The sequence below is a fragment of the Oncorhynchus masou genome, chromosome 20 (assembly GCF_036934945.1).
Source record: "Oncorhynchus masou masou isolate Uvic2021 chromosome 20, UVic_Omas_1.1, whole genome shotgun sequence".
NCBI classification, from domain to species: domain Eukaryota; kingdom Metazoa; phylum Chordata; class Actinopteri; order Salmoniformes; family Salmonidae; genus Oncorhynchus; species Oncorhynchus masou.
Window position 1 is genome coordinate 23,411,516 of NC_088231.1, and position 20,000 is coordinate 23,431,515.

At 49.1% G+C, this 20,000-nt stretch overlaps 1 protein-coding gene across 1 annotated transcript in view; it reads right to left on the reverse strand.

Moving 5' to 3' along the window:
* LOC135507189 (huntingtin-like) overlaps positions 1-20,000 on the reverse strand; it is a 202,380-nt gene that overhangs the window by 38,792 nt on the left and 143,588 nt on the right. The window contains 8 exon segments of the mRNA XM_064926776.1: positions 5,352-5,536; positions 5,887-5,985; positions 7,651-7,828; positions 9,758-9,903; positions 10,703-10,919; positions 10,994-11,116; positions 12,535-12,673; positions 18,439-18,515. Coding sequence (XP_064782848.1) covers positions 5,352-5,536; positions 5,887-5,985; positions 7,651-7,828; positions 9,758-9,903; positions 10,703-10,919; positions 10,994-11,116; positions 12,535-12,673; positions 18,439-18,515 — 1,164 coding nt within the window.

The following is a 20,000-nucleotide window of genomic DNA, read 5'->3' on the forward strand; positions in this document are numbered from 1 at the left end:
ACAGGGGACCAGCCCAGCTTCCACACCTAGAGGTGACACACAGACACGTTACAGGGGACCAGCCCAGCTTCCACACCTAGAGGTGACACACAGACACGTTACAGGGGACCAGCCCAGCTTCCACACCTAGAGGTGACACACAGACACGTTACAGGGGACCAGCCCAGCTTCCACACCTAGAGGTGACACACAGACACGTTACAGGGGACCAGCCCAGCTTCCACACCTAGAGGTGACACACAGACACGTTACAGGGGACCAGCCCAGCTTCCACACCTAGAGGTGACACACAGACACGTTACAGGGGACCAGCCCAGCTTCCACACCTAGAGGTTACACACAGACACGTTACAGGGGACCAGCCCAGCTTCCACACCTAGAGGTGACACACAGACACGCTACAGGGGACCAGCCCAGCTTCCACACCTAGAGGATACACACAGACACGTTACAGGGGACCAGCCCAGCTTCCACACCTAGAGGTGACACACAGACACGTTACAGGGGACCAGCCCAGCTTCCACACCTAGAGGTGACACACAGACACGTTACAGGGGACCAGCCCAGCTTCCACACCTAGAGGTGACACACAGACACGTTACAGGGGACCAGCCCAGCTTCCACACCTAGAGGTTACACACAGACACGTTACAGGGGACCAGCCCAGCTTCCACACCTAGAGGTGACACACAGACACGTTACAGGGGACCAGCCCAGCTTCCACACCTAGAGGTGACACACAGACACGTTACAGGGGACCAGCCCAGCTTCCACACCTAGAGGTGACACACAGACACGTTACAGGGGACCAGCCCAGCTTCCACACCTAGAGGTGACACACAGACACGTTACAGGGGACCAGCCCAGCTTCCACACCTAGAGGTGACACACAGACACGTTACAGGGGACCAGCCCAGCTTCCACACCTAGAGGTGACACACAGACACGTTACAGGGGACCAGCCCAGCTTCCACACCTAGAGGTGACACACAGACACGTTACAGGGGACCAGCCCAGCTTCCACACCTAGAGGTGACACACAGACACGTTACAGGGGACCAGCCCAGCTTCCACACCTAGAGGTGACACACAGACACGCTACAGGGGACCAGCCCAGCTTCCACACCTAGAGGTGACACACAGACACGTTACAGGGGACCAGCCCAGCTTCCACACCTAGAGGTTACACACAGACCAGCCCAGCTTCCACACCTAGAGGTGACACACAGACACGTTACAGGGGACCAGCCCAGCTTCCACACCTAGAGGTGACACACAGACCAGCCCAGCTTCCACACCTAGAGGTGACACACAGACACGTTACAGGGGACCAGCCCAGCTTCCACACCTAGAGGTTACACACAGACCAGCCCAGCTTCCACACCTAGAGGTGACACACAGACACGTTACAGGGGACCAGCCCAGCTTCCACACCTAGAGGTGACACACAGACCAGCCCAGCTTCCACACCTAGAGGTGACACACAGACACGTTACAGGGGACCAGCCCAGCTTCCACACCTAGAGGTTACACACAGACCAGCCCAGCTTCCACACCTAGAGGTTACACACAGACACGTTACAGGGGACCAGCCCAGCTTCCACACCTAGAGGTGACACACAGACACGTTACAGGGGACCAGCCCAGCTTCCACACCTAGAGGTGACACACAGACACGTTACAGGGGACCAGCCCAGCTTCCACACCTAGAGGTGACACACAGACACGTTACAGGGGACCAGCCCAGCTTCCACACCTAGAGGTGACACACAGACACGTTACAGGGGACCAGCCCAGCTTCCACACCTAGAGGTGACACACAGACACGTTACAGGGGACCAGCCCAGCTTCCACACCTAGAGGTGACACACAGACACGTTACAGGGGACCAGCCCAGCTTCCACACCTAGAGGTTACACACAGACACGTTACAGGGGACCAGCCCAGCTTCCACACCTAGAGGTGACACACAGACACGCTACAGGGGACCAGCCCAGCTTCCACACCTAGAGGATACACACAGACACGTTACAGGGGACCAGCCCAGCTTCCACACCTAGAGGTGACACACAGACACGTTACAGGGGACCAGCCCAGCTTCCACACCTAGAGGTGACACACAGACACGTTACAGGGGACCAGCCCAGCTTCCACACCTAGAGGTGACACACAGACACGTTACAGGGGACCAGCCCAGCTTCCACACCTAGAGGTGACACACAGACACGTTACAGGGGACCAGCCCAGCTTCCACACCTAGAGGTGACACACAGACACGTTACAGGGGACCAGCCCAGCTTCCACACCTAGAGGTGACACACAGACACGTTACAGGGGACCAGCCCAGCTTCCACACCTAGAGGTGACACACAGACACGTTACAGGGGACCAGCCCAGCTTCCACACCTAGAGGTGACACACAGACACGTTACAGGGGACCAGCCCAGCTTCCACACCTAGAGGTGACACACAGACACGTTACAGGGAACCAGCCCAGCTTCCACACCTAGAGGTTACACACAGACCAGCCCAGCTTCCACACCTAGAGGTGACACACAGACACGTTACAGGGGACCAGCCCAGCTTCCACACCAAGAGGTGACACACAGACACGTTACAGGGGACCAGCCCAGCTTCCACACCTAGAGGTGACACACAGACACGTTACAGGGGACCAGCCCAGCTTCCACACCTAGAGGATACACACAGACCAGCCCAGCTTCCACACCTAGAGGTTACACACAGACACGTTACAGGGGACCAGCCCAGCTTCCACACGTAGAGGTGACACACAGAAACGTTACAGGGGACCAGCCCAGCTTCCACACCTAGAGGTGACACACAGACACGTTACAGGGGACCAGCCCAGCTTCCACACCTAGAGGTGACACACAGACACGTTACAGGGGACCAGCCCAGCTTCCACACCTAGAGGTTACACACAGACCAGCCCAGCTTCCACACCTAGAGGTGACACACAGACACGTTACAGGGGACCAGCCCAGCTTCCACACCTAGAGGATACACACAGACCAGCCCAGCTTCCACACCTAGAGGTGACACACAGACACGTTACAGGGGACCAGCCCAGCTTCCACACCTAGAGGTGACACACAGACACGTTACAGGGGACCAGCCCAGCTTCCACACCTAGAGGTGACACACAGACACGTTACAGGGGACCAGCCCAGCTTCCACACCTAGAGGTTACACACAGACCAGCCCAGCTTCCACACCTAGAGGTGACACACAGACACGCTACAGGGGACCAGACCAGCTTCCACACCTAGAGGTGACACACAGACACGTTACAGGGGACCAGCCCAGCTTCCACACCTAGAGGTTACACACAGACACGTTACAGGGGACCAGCCCAGCTTCCACACCTAGAGGTGACACACAGACACGTTACAGGGGACCAGCCCAGCTTCCACACCTAGAGGTGACACACAGACACGTTACAGGGGACCAGCCCAGCTTCCACACCTAGAGGTGACACACAGACACGTTACAGGGGACCAGCCCAGCTTCCACACCTAGAGGTGACACACAGACCAGCCCAGCTTCCACACCTAGAGGTGACACACAGACACGTTACAGGGGACCAGCCCAGCTTCCACACCTAGAGGTGACACACAGACACGTTACAGGGGACCAGCCCAGCTTCCACACCTAGAGGTGACACACAGACACGTTACAGGGGACCAGCCCAGCTTCCACACCTAGAGGTGACACACAGACACATTACAGGGGACACACACACTCTAGTGTAGCTGTTGACCAGTGACTGACCAGGGGGGACTCTAGTGTAGCTGTTGACCAGTGACTGACCAGGGGGACTCTAGTGTAACTGTTGACCAGTGACTGACCAGGGGGACTCTAGTGTAACTGTTGACCAGTGACTGACCAGGGGGACTCTAGTGTAACTGTTTACCAGTGACTGACCAGGGGGTACTCTAGTGTAGCTGTTGACCAGTGACTGACCAGGGGGGACTCTAGTGTAACTGTTGACCAGTGACTGACCAGGGGGACTCTAGTGTAACTGTTTACCAGTGACTGACCAGGGGGGACTCTAGTGTAACTGTTTACCAGTGACTGACCAGGGGGGACTCTAGTGTAACTGTTGACCAGTGACTGACCAGGGGGGACTCTAGTGTAACTGTTGACCAGTGACTGACCAGGGGGGACTCTAGTGTAACTGTTGACCAGTGACTGACCAGGGGGGACTCTAGTGTAACTGTTTACCAGTGACTGACCAGGGGGTACTCTAGTGTAGCTGTTGACCAGTGACTGACCAGGGGGGACTCTAGTGTAACTGTTGACCAGTGACTGACCAGGGGGGACTCGAGTGTAACTGTTGACCAGTGACTGACCAGGGGGACTCTAGTGTAACTGTTGACCAGTGACTGACCAGGGGGGACTCTAGTGTAACTGTTGACCAGTGACTGACCAGGGGGGACTCTAGTGTAACTGTTGACCAGTGACTGACCAGGGGGACTCTAGTGTAGCTGTTGACCAGTGACTGACCAGGGGGACTCTAGTGTAGCTGTTGACCAGTGACTGACCAGGGGGGACTCTAGTGTAGCTGTTGACCAGTGACTGACCAGGGGGGACTCTAGTGTAGCTGTTGACCAGTGACTGACCAGGGGGACTCTAGTGTAGCTGTTGACCAGTGACTGACCAGGGGGACTCTAGTGTAGCTGTTGACCAGTGACTGACCAGGGGGGACTCTAGTGTAGCTGTTGACCAGTAGGGGGGACTCTAGTGTAGCTGTTGACCAGTGACTGACCAGGGGGGGACTCTAGTGTAGCTGTTGACCAGTGACTGACCAGGGGGGACTCTAGTGTAACTGTTGACCAGTGACTGACCAGGGGGGGGACTCTAGTGTAGCTGTTGACCAGTGACTGACTGGGGGGACTCTAGTGTAACTGTTGACCAGTGACTGACCAGGGGGACTCTAGTGTAACTGTTGACCAGTGACTGACCAGGGGGGACTCTAGTGTAGCTGTTGACCAGTGACTGACCAGGGGGGACTCTAGTGTAGCTGTTTACCAGTGACTGACCAGGGGGGGACTCTAGTGTAGCTGTTGACCAGTGACTGACTGGGGGACTCTAGTGTAACTGTTGACCAGTGACTGACCAGGGGGGGGGGGACTCTAGTGTAGCTGTTGACCAGTGACTGACCAGGGGGGACTCTAGTGTAACTGTTGACCAGTGACTGACCAGGGGGGGGGGACTCTAGTGTAACTGTTGACCAGTGACTGACCAGGGGGGGGGGACTCTAGTGTAGCTGTTGACCAGTGACTGACCAGGGGGGGGGACTCTAGTGTAGCTGTTGACCAGTGACTGACCAGGGGGGGGACTCTAGTGTAACTGTTGACCAGCGGTAGTCTGGAAAGACTGATGATGATGTTTCGGAGCATCGGCGTGAGGAAGGCTGGGATTCCGCTGTTTCTATGGTGACCCAGAGACAGAACGCTCTGGAGACCTTCCACCAGCTCAGCCATGATCTCACACGACCGTCGCTCACACACGTCTGGAACACACACACACACACACACATTAGAGATAACACAGTATAGATAACACAGAGATAACACATTAGAGATAACACAGAGATAACACATTATAGATAACAGAGATAACACATTATAGATAACAGAGATAACACATTATAGATAACAGAGATAACACATTATAGATAACAGAGATAACACATTAGAGATAACATTTAACACATCTAATGCACATTAAAACACAGCAAGCTAACAGACTGTATTAGTTGCCACGAGTCAGAAGATTTGACAGTGATGAAGCATGATCTAACTCACTGAGAGTGACGGACGAGAATGATAATGGAAACACAACAACAACTACATGACTTACTGTCAGTGTTTGGAGAGTGGACCTGGTCTGAATCACCATCTGACCCGGTGGTTCTCTTCCTCCCTGGATGTAACAGATGGTCACCGGGACCTACTGCCACTAGAGAGGAGAGAGGGATAGAGAGACAGAGAGAGGGAGAGGAGAGAGGGAGAGGAGAGAGGAGAGGGGAGAGAGAGGAGAGAGAGGTAAAGAGAGGAAAGAGAGAGAAGGAAAGGGAGGGAGAGGAGCGAGAGGGAGGCAAAAAGGGAGGGAGTGGTAAAGGGGGGGAGAGGAGAGAGGAGAGAGAGGTAAAGAGAGGAAAGAGAGAGAAGGAAAGGGAGGGAGAGGAGAGAGGGAGTGGTAAAGGGGGGAGAGGAGGGAGGGAGTGGTAAAGGGGGGGAGAGGAGAGGAGAGAGAGGGAGAGGAGAGAGAGGGAGTGGTAAAGGGGGAGAGTAGGGAGAGAGAGGGAGAGGAGAGAGAGGGAGTGGTAAAGGGGGGGGGAGGAGAGGAGAGAGAGGGAGTGGTAAGGGGGGAGAGGAGAGGAGAGAGAGGGAGTGGTAAAGGGGGAGAGGAGGGAGGGAGTGGTAAAGGGGGGAGAGGAGGGAGGGAGTGGTAAAGGGGGAGAGGAGAGGAGAGAGAGGGAGAGAGAGAGAGGGAGTGGTAAAGGGGGGGAGAGGAGGGAGAGAGAGGGAGAGGAGAGAGAGGGAGTGGTAAAGGGGGAGAGGAGAGGAGAGAGAGGGAGTGGTAAAGGGGGAGAGGAGGGAGGGGGAGTGGTAAAGGGGGGAGAGGAGAGGAGAGAGAGGGAGAGGAGAGAGAGGGAGTGGTAAAGGGGGGGAGAGGAGGGAGAGAGAGGGAGAGGAGAGAGAGGGAGTGGTAAAGGGGGGGAGAGGAGAGGAGAGAGAGGGAGAGGAGAGAGAGGGAGTGGTAAAGGGGGGGAGAGGAGGGAGGGAGAGGAGAGAGGAAGAGGGGGAGAGAGGGAGGGGAGAGAGGAAGAGAGGAAGAGGGGGAGAGAGGGAGAGGAGCGAGAGAGAGGAGCGAGAGGGAGGGAAAGGAGAGAAAGAGAGAGAGAAAGGAGAGGAGAGAGAGGGAGGACAGAGAGAGGCAAAGGGAGGGAGAGGAGAGAGAGAGGCAAAGGGGGGGAACGGTAGAGGAGAGAGAGGTAAAGGGAGGAGAGTTGAATACTTTATGTGGATGTGTAATAAAACATTGTCAGCAGAGGAAAAGCCTGGGAGTCATTTAGGCAGTAAGGCCAGAGGGGGTGTGGTATATGGCCAATATACCACGGCTAAGGGCTCTTCTTTTTTTATAACCTTTATTTAACCAGGCAAGAACAAATTCTAATTTACAATGACGGCCTAGGAACAGTGGGTTAACTGCCTGTTCAGGGGCAGAACGACAGATTTGTACCTTGTCAGCTCGGAGGGTTTGAACTTGCAACCTTTCGGTTACGAGTCCAACGCTCTAACCACTAGGCTACCCTGCCGCCCCGGCACGACGCAACGCGGAGTGCCTGGATACATCCGTTAACTGTGGTATACTAGCAATATACCACAAACCCCCTGATGACTTATTGCTGTTATAACCTGGTTACCACTGTAATTAGAGCAGGAAAAACACGTTGTGTCATACCTGTGGTATACGGTCTTATATACCACGGCTGTCAGCCAATCAGCATTCAGGGCTCAAACCATCCCGTTTATAATGAAGGTTTAGTCACGGTCACACCACATGCAAATCCACTAATTGTGGCCAGGTTCATTCCCTCTCTCCTTCACACACACTAACCTGCAGTGATGAGGAGTCGTAGACAGTGTATGACGGAGCAGGTGTGTGTTTTGTACGGGGCTGTAGACAGTGTGTTCCAGACACAGGGTTGTTGCAGGGCCAGACACAGACAGGACAGAGCCCCCTGCAGGTCAACACTCAGAGGAACACGGTCCTGGAGAACACGCCAGACCACCAACTAGAGAGAGACACCATGAAGCAGGGTTTATTCTGGGTCAAAACGGGGCTTAGGTGGTGGGCGTGAGGCCCCCCTCATTTTGGCGGTGTAGAGAAATGTTCAAAGTTTTAAGCGAATTTGCAATTCTAGAAACGTCTCCATGGAGATGAGAGAAAATGGTGGTGTTATAAAAGCTAATTTTGGTCGATGATGTGCATGTTGTCATGGCTGATGTGCATGTTGTCATGGCCGATGTGCATGTTGTCATGGCTGGCCGATGCGCATGTTGTCATGGCCGATGCGCATGTTGTCATGGCCGATGCGCATGTTGTCATGGCCGATGCGCATGTTGTCATGGCCGATGCGCATGTTGTCATGGCCGATGCGCATGTTGTCATGGCCGATGCGCATGTTGTCATGGCCGATGCGCATGTTGTCATGGCCGATGCGCATGTTGTCATGGCCGATGTGCATGTTGTCATGGCTGGCCGATGCGCATGTTGTCATGGCCGATGCGCATGTTGTCATGGCCGATGCGCATGTTGTCATGGCTGATGTGCATGTTGTCATGGCTGGCCGATGTACATGTTGTCATGGCTGGCCGATGTACATGTTGTCATGGCTGGCCGATGTGCATGTTGTCATGGCCGATGTGCATGTTGTCATGGCCGATGTGCATGTTGTCATGGCCGATGTGCATGTTGTCATGGCCGATGTGCATGTTGTCATGGCTGGCCGATGTGCATGTTGTCGTGACCGATGTGCATGTTGTCATGGCTGGCCGATGTGCATGTTGTCATGGATGATGTGCAGGTTGTCATGAATGATGTGTCCTTCAGCTCAAACATAACAACCAAATCCAGAGCGCTAAATTCACCGTTTCGGGAGGAACTTTCAGTTCTCAACTTTAATTTAGGTGATTTTTATTTCTCAAAGATAATATTATTACCGAATACATAAAGTCCATTATCTCTTCTAAACACCATATACCTGGTCCATTATCTCTTCTAAATACTCTATATCCGGTCCATTATCTCTTCTGTATACTCTATACCTGGTCCATTATCTCTTCTACATACTCTATATCTGGTCCATTATCTCTTCTACATACTCTATTTCTGGTCCATTATCTATTCTACATACTCTATTTCTGGTCCATTATCTCTTCTACATACTTTATATCTGGTCCATTATCTCTTCTACACATACTCTATATCTGGTCCATTATCTCTTCTACATACTCTATAGCTGGTCCATTATCTCTTCTACATACTCTATTTCTGGTCCATTATCTCTTCTACATACTTTATATCTGGTCCATTATCTCTTCTACACATACTCTATATCTGGTCCATTATCTCTTCTACACATACTCTATATCTGGTCCATTATCTCTTCTACATACTCTATTATCTGGTCCATTATCTCTTCTACACATACTACATTTCTGGTCCATTATCTCTTCTACACATACTCTATATCTGGTCCATTATCTCTTCTACACATACTCTATATCTGGTCCATTATCTCTTCTACATACTCTATATCCGGTCCATTATATCTTCTAAATACTCTATATTTGGTCCATTATTTATTCTATATACTCTATATCTGTTCCATTATCTCTTCTACATAATCTATATCTGGTCCATTATCTCTTCTACGTACTCTATATTTGGTCCATTATCTATTCTATATACTCTATATCTGGTCCATTATCTCTTCTACATACTCTATATCTGGTCCATTATCTACTCTATATCTGGTCCATTATCTATTCTACATTCTCTATATCTGGTTATAGCGGTTTATACATTAAAACGTTTCCCTAAAATTAATTTAAAAAATATATAACATGTTTTACACAAAAAAAAACAACACTTCCAAGTATTTTCTCATTGGCCAGGGATAGGGTCAAGGGTTAGAGGTCAGGGATTATAAGCTTCTTACCTCGGTAGCCATGGTGGTGAAGGTGGTGATGAGATGTTGTTTGTCTTCAGGGATTTGCAGAGGGGAAGGAAGCTGACCCACGCACAGCAGATACTGAGACAGCGCTCTACACAGAGACATCACCCGCGGGTAGAGTCCAGGCTCACCTAGAATACACACACAGTAGATACTGAGACAGCGCTCTACACAGAGACATCACCCACGGGTAGAGTCCAGCCTCACCTCGAAAACACACACAGCAGATACTGAGACAGCTCTACATAGAGCGGGTAGAGCCCTGCTCCACCTAGAATACACACACAGCAGATACTGAGACAGCTCTACATAGAGCGGGTAGAGCCCTGCTCCACCAATAATACACACACAGCAGATACTGAGACAGCTCTACATAGAGCGGGTAGAGCCCTGCTCCACCTAGAATACACACACAGCAGATACCGAGACAGCTCTACATAGAGCGGGTAGAGCCCTGCTCCACCTAGAATACACACACAGCTGATACCGAGACAGCTCTACATAGAGCGGGTAGAGTCCTGCTCCACCTAGAATACACACACAGCAGATACTGAGACAGCTCTACATAGAGCGGGTAGAGCCCTGTTCCACCTAGAATACACACACAGCAGATACTGAGACAGCTCTACATAGAGTGGGTAGAGCCCTGCTCCACCTAGAGGACAACAGCAGTATTGACAGGGGGAGGCGTACGCTGCCTGTGCTGGTCGTTGGCTGACGTGGCCTCGCCAGCTACATGGCTGAACGGAACAATCCCAGACAGGTCCACATCCACAGTTTAATAACATCACAGTGTAACGTAAAGCGGAATGGAACAATCTGGTCTAAAAGACTCAGTCTGGCGTACAGAAAGACTGTTAGTTACCAGATCCTCCCATTTCTCAGCGCAGCCCAGGATTCGAACCAACAACCTTCCCGAGTTACTCTTACCATAGACGACAGCCAGTCTGTCCCAGTAGGGCTCGGCCGGGTCAGGTTTGGCCGGCGGCAGGAAGGAACGGTGTGGAACAGGAAGTAGCTGTGTGACCACGCTCAGATGATCCAGGGTCACGGCCAGGGCCGTCTCCAATAGCAACGACCCCTGACCCCGGGTTAACCTCTGAACCCCCAGACTCAGACACGGACAGAGGAGAGACAGGTTGAAGTCCTGGTGGAGAGAGAGAGAGAGGTCAGTGTGTGTGTGAGCGTGTGTGTGTGTGTGTGTGAGCTTGTGTGTGTTACCTTGCAGGTCATGATGGTAGAGAGGTCGTCAGGAGGTAGTTTGGTCAGGAGTTCCGTTGTCTCCAGGAACGACCCGTCACCACGGAGACAACACTGGGACATCACCAAGGCAACATACCACTCCTGGAACAACACACACACACACACACACACAGTTAGTACAAGACATACACACACACACACACACACACACACACACACACACACACACACACACACACACACACACACACACACACACACACACACACACACACAGTTAGTACAAGACATACACACACACACACACAGTTAGTACAAGACATACACACACAGTTAGTACAAGACACACACACACACAAAGTTGGTACAAGACATACACACACAGTTAGTACAAGACATACACACACACACACAAAGTTAGTACAAGACATACACACACAGTTAGTACAAGACATACATACACACACACACACACACACAAAGTTAGTACAAGACATACACACACAGTTAGAACAAGACATACACACACACACACACACACACACAAAGTTAGTACAAGACATACACACACAGTTAGTACAAGACATACACACACACACACACACACACACACACACACACACACACACACACACACACACACACACACACACACACACACACACACAGTTAGTACAAGACATACACACACAGTTAGTACAAGACATACACACACACACACACAGTTAGTACAAGACATACACACACAGTTAGTACAAGACACACACACACACACACACACACACACAGTTAGTACAAGACACACACACAGTTAGTACAAGACATACACACACAGTTAGTACAAGACACACACACACACACACACACACACACAGTTAGTACAAGACACACACACACAGTTAGTACAAGACACACACACACAGTTAGTACAAGACACACACACACAGTTAGTACAAGACACACACACACAGTTAGTACAAGACACACACACACACAGTCAGTACAAGACACACACACACAGTCAGTACAAGACACACACACACAGTCAGTACAAGACACACACACACAGTCAGTACAAGACACACACACACACACACAGTTAGTACAAGACACACACACACAGTCAGTACAAGACACACACACACACACAGTTAGTACAAGACACACACACACAGTCAGTACAAGAAACACACACACACACACAGTTAGTACAAGACACACACACACACACAGTTAGTACAAGACACACACACACACACAGTTAGTACAAGACACACACACACAGTTAGTACAAGACACACACACACACAGTTAGTACAAGACACACACACACACACAGTTAGTACAAGACACACACACACAGTTAGTACAAGACACACACACACACAGTTAGTACAAGACACACACACACAGTTAGTACAAGACACACACACACAGTTAGTACAAGACATACACACACACACACACAGTTAGTACAAGACACACACACACACACACAGTTAGTACAAGACACACACACAAGTTGAATATGAAACACACGTTTTCTAAAACACACACACCTTGTCAGCCTTGACTAGTTCAGGGGCAGGTGGCGGTTCCCCATCCAGGGGGTGTGATGTCACAGGAGGGGAGGGGCTGCTGGTGTCCTCGGCAACGGTGGCTCGGAACCTGTCCAGCAGGGAGTAGAACCTCTGGTGCCTAGCAACAAGAGGCAGGAAATGACAACACACAACATCACCAGCATTTTGTGGTAAAAATCTCATCAGGAAAGTAGCTTGTGAAAAGGATACAATGAGCGATGAACACAGCAGAATGTGGACACCCCTTCATACACTATATATACAGCAGTATGTGGACACCCCTTCATACACTATATATACAGCAGCATGAGGACACCCCTTCATACACTATATATACAGGACACCCCTTCATCCACTATATATACAGCAGCATGAGGACACCCCTTCATACACTATATATACAGCAGCATGAGGACACCCCTTCATACACTATATATACAGGACACCCCTTCATCCACTATATATACAGCAGAATGAGGACACCTCTTCATCAACTATATATACAGCAGCATGAGGACACCCCTTCATACACTATATATACAGCAGAATGAGGACACCCCTTCAACCTCTATATATACAGGACACCCCTTCATACACTATATATACAGGACACCCCTTCATACACTATATATACAGCAGAATGAGGACACCCCTTCATACACTATATATACAGCAGCACGAGGACACCCCTTCATACTCTATATATACAGCAGAATGAGGACACCCCTTCATACACTATATATACAGCAGAATGAGGACACCCCTTCATACACTATATATACAGCAGTATGTGGACACCCCTTCATCCACTATATATACAGGACACCCCTTCATCAACTATATATACAGCAGAATGAGGACACCCCTTCATCCACTATATATACAGGACACCCCTTCATACACTATATATACAGGACACCCCTTCATACTCTATATATACAGGACACCCCTTCATACACTATATATACAGCAGAATGTGGACACCCCTTCATACACTATATATACAGGACACCCCTTCATACACTATATATACAGCAGAATGTGGACACCCCTTCATACTCTATATATACAGGACACCCCTTCATACTCTATATATACAGGACACCCCTTCATACACTATATATACAGCAGAATGTGGACACCCCTTCATCCACTATATATACAGCAGAATGTGGACACCCCTTCATCAACTATATATACAGCAGAATGAGGACACCCCTCCATACACTATATATACAGCAGAATGAGGACACCCCTTCATACTCTATATATACAGGACACCCCTTCATACTCTATATATACAGCAGAATGAGGACACCCCTTCATACACTATATATACAGCAGAATGAGGACACCCCTTCATACACTATATATACAGGACACCCCTTCATACACTATATATACAGGACACCCCTCCATCCACTATATATACAGCAGAATGTGGACACCCCTTCATACTCTATATATACAGCAGAATGAGGACACCCCTCCATCCACTATATATACAGCAGAATGTGGACACCCCTTCATCCACTATATATACAGCAGAATGAGGACACCCCTTCATACTCTATATATACAGGACACCCCTTCATCCACTATATATACAGCAGAATGAGGACACCTCTTCATCAACTATATATACAGCAGAATGAGGACACCCCTCCATCCACTATATATACAGCAGAATGTGGACACCCCTTCATCCACTATATATACAGCAGAATGTGGACACCCCTTCATCAACTATATATACAGCAGAATGAGGACACCCCTCCATCCACTATATATACAGCAGAATGAGGACACCCCTCCATCCACTATATATACAGCAGAATGAGGACACCCCTCCATCCACTATATACACAGCAGAATGAGGACACCCCTTCATACACTATATATACAGCAGAATGTGGACACCCCTCCATCCACTATATATACAGCAGAATGAGGACACCCCTCCATCCACTATATACACAGCAGAATGAGGACACCTCTTCATCAACTATATACACAGCAGAATGAGGACACCTCTTCATCAACTATATATACAGCAGAATGAGGACACCTCTTCATCAACTATATATACAGCAGAATGAGGACACCTCTTCATCAACTATATATACAGCAGAATGAGGACACCCCTCCATCCACTATATATACAGCAGAATGTGGACACCCCTTCATCCACTATATATACAGCAGAATGTGGACACCCCTTCATCAACTATATATACAGCAGAATGAGGACACCCCTCCATCCACTATATACACAGCAGAATGAGGACACCTCTTCATCAACTATATATACAGCAGAATGAGGACACCCCTCCATCCACTATATACACAGCAGAATGAGGACACCTCTTCATCAACTATATATACAGCAGAATGAGGACACCCCTCCATCCACTATAAACACAGCAGAATGAGGACACCTCTTCATCAACTATATATACAGCAGAATGAGGACACCTCTTCATCAACTATATATACAGCAGAATGAGGACACCCCTTCATACTCTATATATACAGCAGTATGTGGACACCCCTTCAAATTAGTGGCTTCGGCTATTTCAGCCACATCCGTTGCTGACAGGTGTATAAAATAAGGCATACAGCCATGCAATCTCCATAGACAAACATTGGCAGTGGAACTGCCTCACTGAAGAGCTCAGTGACTGTCAACGTGGCACCGTCATACGATTCCAGCTTTCCAATTGGTCAGTTTGTCAAATGTCTGCCGTGCTAGAGCTTCTTCCCCCGATCAACTGTAAGTGCTGTTCTTGTGAAGTGGAAACGTCTAGGGAGCAACAACGGCTCAGGCGCGAAGTGGTAGACCACACAAGCTCCCAGAACGGGAACGCCGAGTGTTGAAGCGTGTTACAACACTCACTACCGAGTTCCAAACTGCCTCTGGAAGCAACATCAGCACAAGAACTGTTCATGACAAGACATGTTCTTCGGGAGCTTCAATGGGTTTCCATGGCCGAGCAGCTGCACACAAGCCTAAGATCACCATGCGCAATGCCAAGCGTCAACTGGAGTGGTGTAAGGCTTGTTCGCTATTGGACGCAGTGGAAACGCGTTCTCTGTAGTGATGAATCACTCTTCACTATCTGGCAGTCCGATGGACAAATCTGGGTTTGGCAGATGCCAGGAGAATGCTACCTGCCCCAATGCACACTGGCAACTGTAAAGTTTGGTGGACGAGGAATAATGGTCTGGGGCTGTTCTTCATGGTTCGGGCTCCTTAGTTCCAGTGAAGGGAAATCTTAACGCTACAGCATAACAATGACATTCTAGATGATTCTGTGCTTCCAACTGTGTGGCAACAGTTTGGGGAAGGCCCTTTCCTGTTTCAGCATGACAATGCCCCTGTGGACAAAGTGAGATCCATGCAGAAATAGTTTGTTAAGATCCGTGTGGAAGAACTTGACTGGCATGCGCATAGCCCTGACCCCAACCCCATCGATCACCTTTTGGATGAATTGGAAAGCCGACTACGAGCCAGGCCTAATCGTCCAACATCAGTGTCCGAACTCTCTAATGCTGTTGTGGCTGAATGGCAACAAGTTCCCACAGCAAAGTTCCAACATCTAGTGGAAAGCCTTCCCAGAAGAGTGGAGGCTGTTACAGCAGCAATGTTCCATCATCTAGTGGAAAGCCTTCCCAGAGGAGTGGAGGCTGTTATAGCAGCAATGTTCCAACATCTAGTGGAAAGCCTTCCCAGAAGAGTGGAGGCTGTTATAGCAGCAATGTTCCAACATCTAGTGGAAAGCCTTCCCAGAAGAGTGGAGGCTGTTATAGCAGCAATGTTCCAACATCTAGTGGAAAGCCTTCCCAGAAGAGTGGAGCAATGTTCCTACATCTAGTGGAAAGCCTTCCCAGAAGAGTGGAGGCTGTTATAGCAGCAATGTTCCAACATCTAGTGGAAAGCCTTCCCAGAAGAGTGGAGGCTGTTATAGCAGCAATGTTCCAACATCTAGTGGAAAGCCTTCCCAGAAGAGTGGAGGCTGTTATAGTAGCAATGTTCCAACATCTAGTGGAAAGCCTTCCCAGAAGAGTGGAGGCTGTTATAGCAGCAATGTTCCAACATCTAGTGGAAAGCCTTCCCAGAAGAGTGGAGGATGTTATAGCAGCAATGTTCTAACATCTAGTGGAAAGCCTTCCCAGAAGAGTGGAGCAATGTTCCTACATCTAGTGGAAAGCCTTCCCAGAAGAGTGGAGGCTGTTATAGCAGCAAAGGGGGACCAACTCCATATTAAAACCTTCCCAGAAGAGTGGAGGCTGTTATAGCAGCAAAGGGGGGGACCAACTCCATATTAATGCCTTCCCAGAAGAGTGGAGGCTGTTATAGCAGCAAAGGGGGGGGACCAACTCCATATTAATGCCTTCCCAGAGAACTGGAGGCTGTTATAGCAGTGAAGGGGGGAACCAACTCCATATTAATGCCTTCCCAGAAGAGTGGAGGCTGTTATAGCAGCAAAGGGGGACCAACTCCATATTAAAGCCTTCCCAGAAGAGTGGAGGCTGTTATAGCAGCAAAGGGAGACCAACTCCATATTAATGCCTTCCCAGAAGACTGGAGGCTGTTATAGCAGCAAATGGGGGGACCAACTCCATATTAAAGCCTTCCCAGAAGAGTGGAGGCTGTTATAGCAGCAAAGGGGGGACCAACTCCATATTAAAGCCTTCCCAGAAGAGTGAAGGCTGTTATAGCAGCAAAGGGGGACCAACTCCATATTAAAGCCTTCCCAGAAGACTGGAGGCTGTTATAGCAGCAAAGGGGGACCAACTCCATATTAATGCCTTCCCAGAAGAGTAGAGGCTGTTATAGCAGCAAAGGGGGACCAACTCCATATTAATGCCTTCCCAGAAGAGTGGAGGCTGTTATAGCAGCAAAGGGGGACCAACTCCATATTAATGCCTTCCCAGAAGAGTGGAGGCTGTTATAGCAGCAAAGGGGGACCAACTCCATATTAATGCCTTCCCAGAAGAGTGGAGGCTGTTATAGCAGCAAAGGGGACCAACTCCATATTAATGCCTTCCCAGAAGAGTGGAGGCTGTTATAGCAGCAAAGGGGGACCAACTCCATGTTAATGCCTTCCCAGAAGAGTGGAGGCTGTTATAGCAGCAAAAGGGGAACCAACTCCATATTAATGCCTTCCCAGAAGAGTGGAGGCTGTTATAGCAGCAAAGGGGGACCAACTCCATATTAATGCCTTCCCAGAAGAGTGGAGGCTGTTATAGCAGCAAAGGGGGACCAACTCCATATTAATGCCTTCCCAGATGAGTGGAGGCTGTTATAGCAGCAAAGGGGGACCAACTCCATATTAAAGCCCATAGTTTTAGAATGAGATGTTAGACGAGAAGTGTCCACATACTTTTGGTCATGTAGTGTAGCTTTAACATAAGAAGATAATGGAGAGGAGAGGAGAGGAGAGGAAAGGAGAGGAACAGGAAAGGAGAGGAACAGGAAAGGAGAGGAACAGGAAAGGAGAGGAACAGGAAAGGAGAGGAACAGGAAAGGAGAGGAACAGGAAAGGAGAGGAACAGGAAAGGAGAGGAACAGGAAAGGAGAGGAGCAGGAAAGGAGAGGAACAGGAAAGGAGAGGAACAGGAAAGGAGAGGAACAGGAAAGGAGAGGAACAGGAAAGGAGAGGAACAGGAAAGGAGAGGAACAGGAAAGGAGAGGAACAGGAAAGGAGAGGAGCAGGAAAGGAGAGGAACAGCAGAGGAGAGGAACAGCAGAGGAGAGGAACAGGAAAGGAGAGGAGAGGAAAGGAGAGGAGAGGAACAGGAAAGGAGAGGAACAGGAAAGGAGAGGAGAGGAACAGGAAAGGAAAGGAGCAGCAGAGGAGGAGGGAAGAGTATTGTTACCGTTGAGCTAGTCCACTGATCTGAAGGTATTCCTGGATTCTGTCCAGTTCCTCCACCGGCAGCTGGACTAAACAGTTCTATAGAGGAACAGAGAGAGAACATGTTCAGCTGGACTAAACTGTTCTATAGAGGAACAGAGAACGTGTTCAGATCGACTAAACTGTTCTATAGAGGAACATAGAACATGTTCAGCTGGACTAAACTGTTCTATAGAGGAACAGAGAGAGAGAACATGTTCAGCTGGACTAAACTGTTCTATAGAGGAACAGAGAGAGAGAACATGTTCAGATGGACTAAACTGTTCTATAGAGGAACAGAGAGAGAGAACATGTTCAGCTGGACTAAACTGTTCTATAGAGGAACAGAGAGAGAACATGTTCAGCTGGACTAAACTGTTCTATAGAGGAACAGAGAACATGTTCAGCAGGACTAAACTGTTCTATAGAGGAACAGAGAGCATGTTCAGCTGGACTAAACTGTTCTATAGAGGAACAGAGAGCGAGAACAAGTTCAGCTGGACTAAACTGTTCTATAGAGGAACAGAGAACATGTTCAGCAGGACTAAACTGTTCTATAGAGGAACAGAGAGCATGTTCAGCTGGACTAAACTGTTCTATAGAGGAACAGAGAGAGAACATGTTCAGCTGGACTAAACTGTTCTATAGAGGAACAGAGAACGTGTTCAGATCGACTAAACTGTTCTATAGAGGAACATAGAACATGTTCAGCTGGACTAAACTGTTCTATAGAGGAACAGAGAGAGAGAACATGTTCAGCTGGACTAAACTGTTCTATAGAGGAACAGAGAGAGAGAACATGTTCAGATGGACTAAACTGCTCTATAGAGGAACAGAGAGAGAGAACATGTTCAGATGGACTAAACTGTTCTATAGAGGAACAGAGAGAGAACATGATCAGCTGGACTAAACAGTTCTATAGAGGAATAGAGAGAACATGTTCAGCTGGACTAAACAGTTCTATAGAGGAACAGAGAGAGAACATGTTCAGCTGGACTAAACTGTTCTATAGAGGAACAGAGAGACAGAACATGTTCAGCTGGACTAAACTGTTCTATAGAGGAACAGAGAGAGAGAACATGTTCAGATGGACTAAACTGTTCTATAGAGGAACAGAGAGAGAGAACATGTTCAGATGGACTAAACTGTTCTATAGAGGAACAGAGAGAGAACATGATCAGCTGGACTAAACAGTTCTATAGAGGAATAGAGAGAACATGTTCAGCTGGACTAAACAGTTCTATAGAGGAACAGAGAGAGAACATGTTCAGCTGGACTAGACTGTTCTATAGAGGAACAGAGAACATGTTCAGCTGGACTAAACTGTTCTATAGAGGAACAGAGAGAGAACATGAACAGCTGGACTAAACAGTTCTATAGAGGAACAGAGAGAGACCATGTTCAGCTGGACTAATCTGTTCTATAGAGGAACAGAGAACATGTTCAGCTGGACTAAACGGTTCTATAGAGGAACAGAGAGAGAGAACATGATCAGCGGGACTAATCTGTTCTATAGAGGAACAGAGAACATGTTCAGCTGGACTA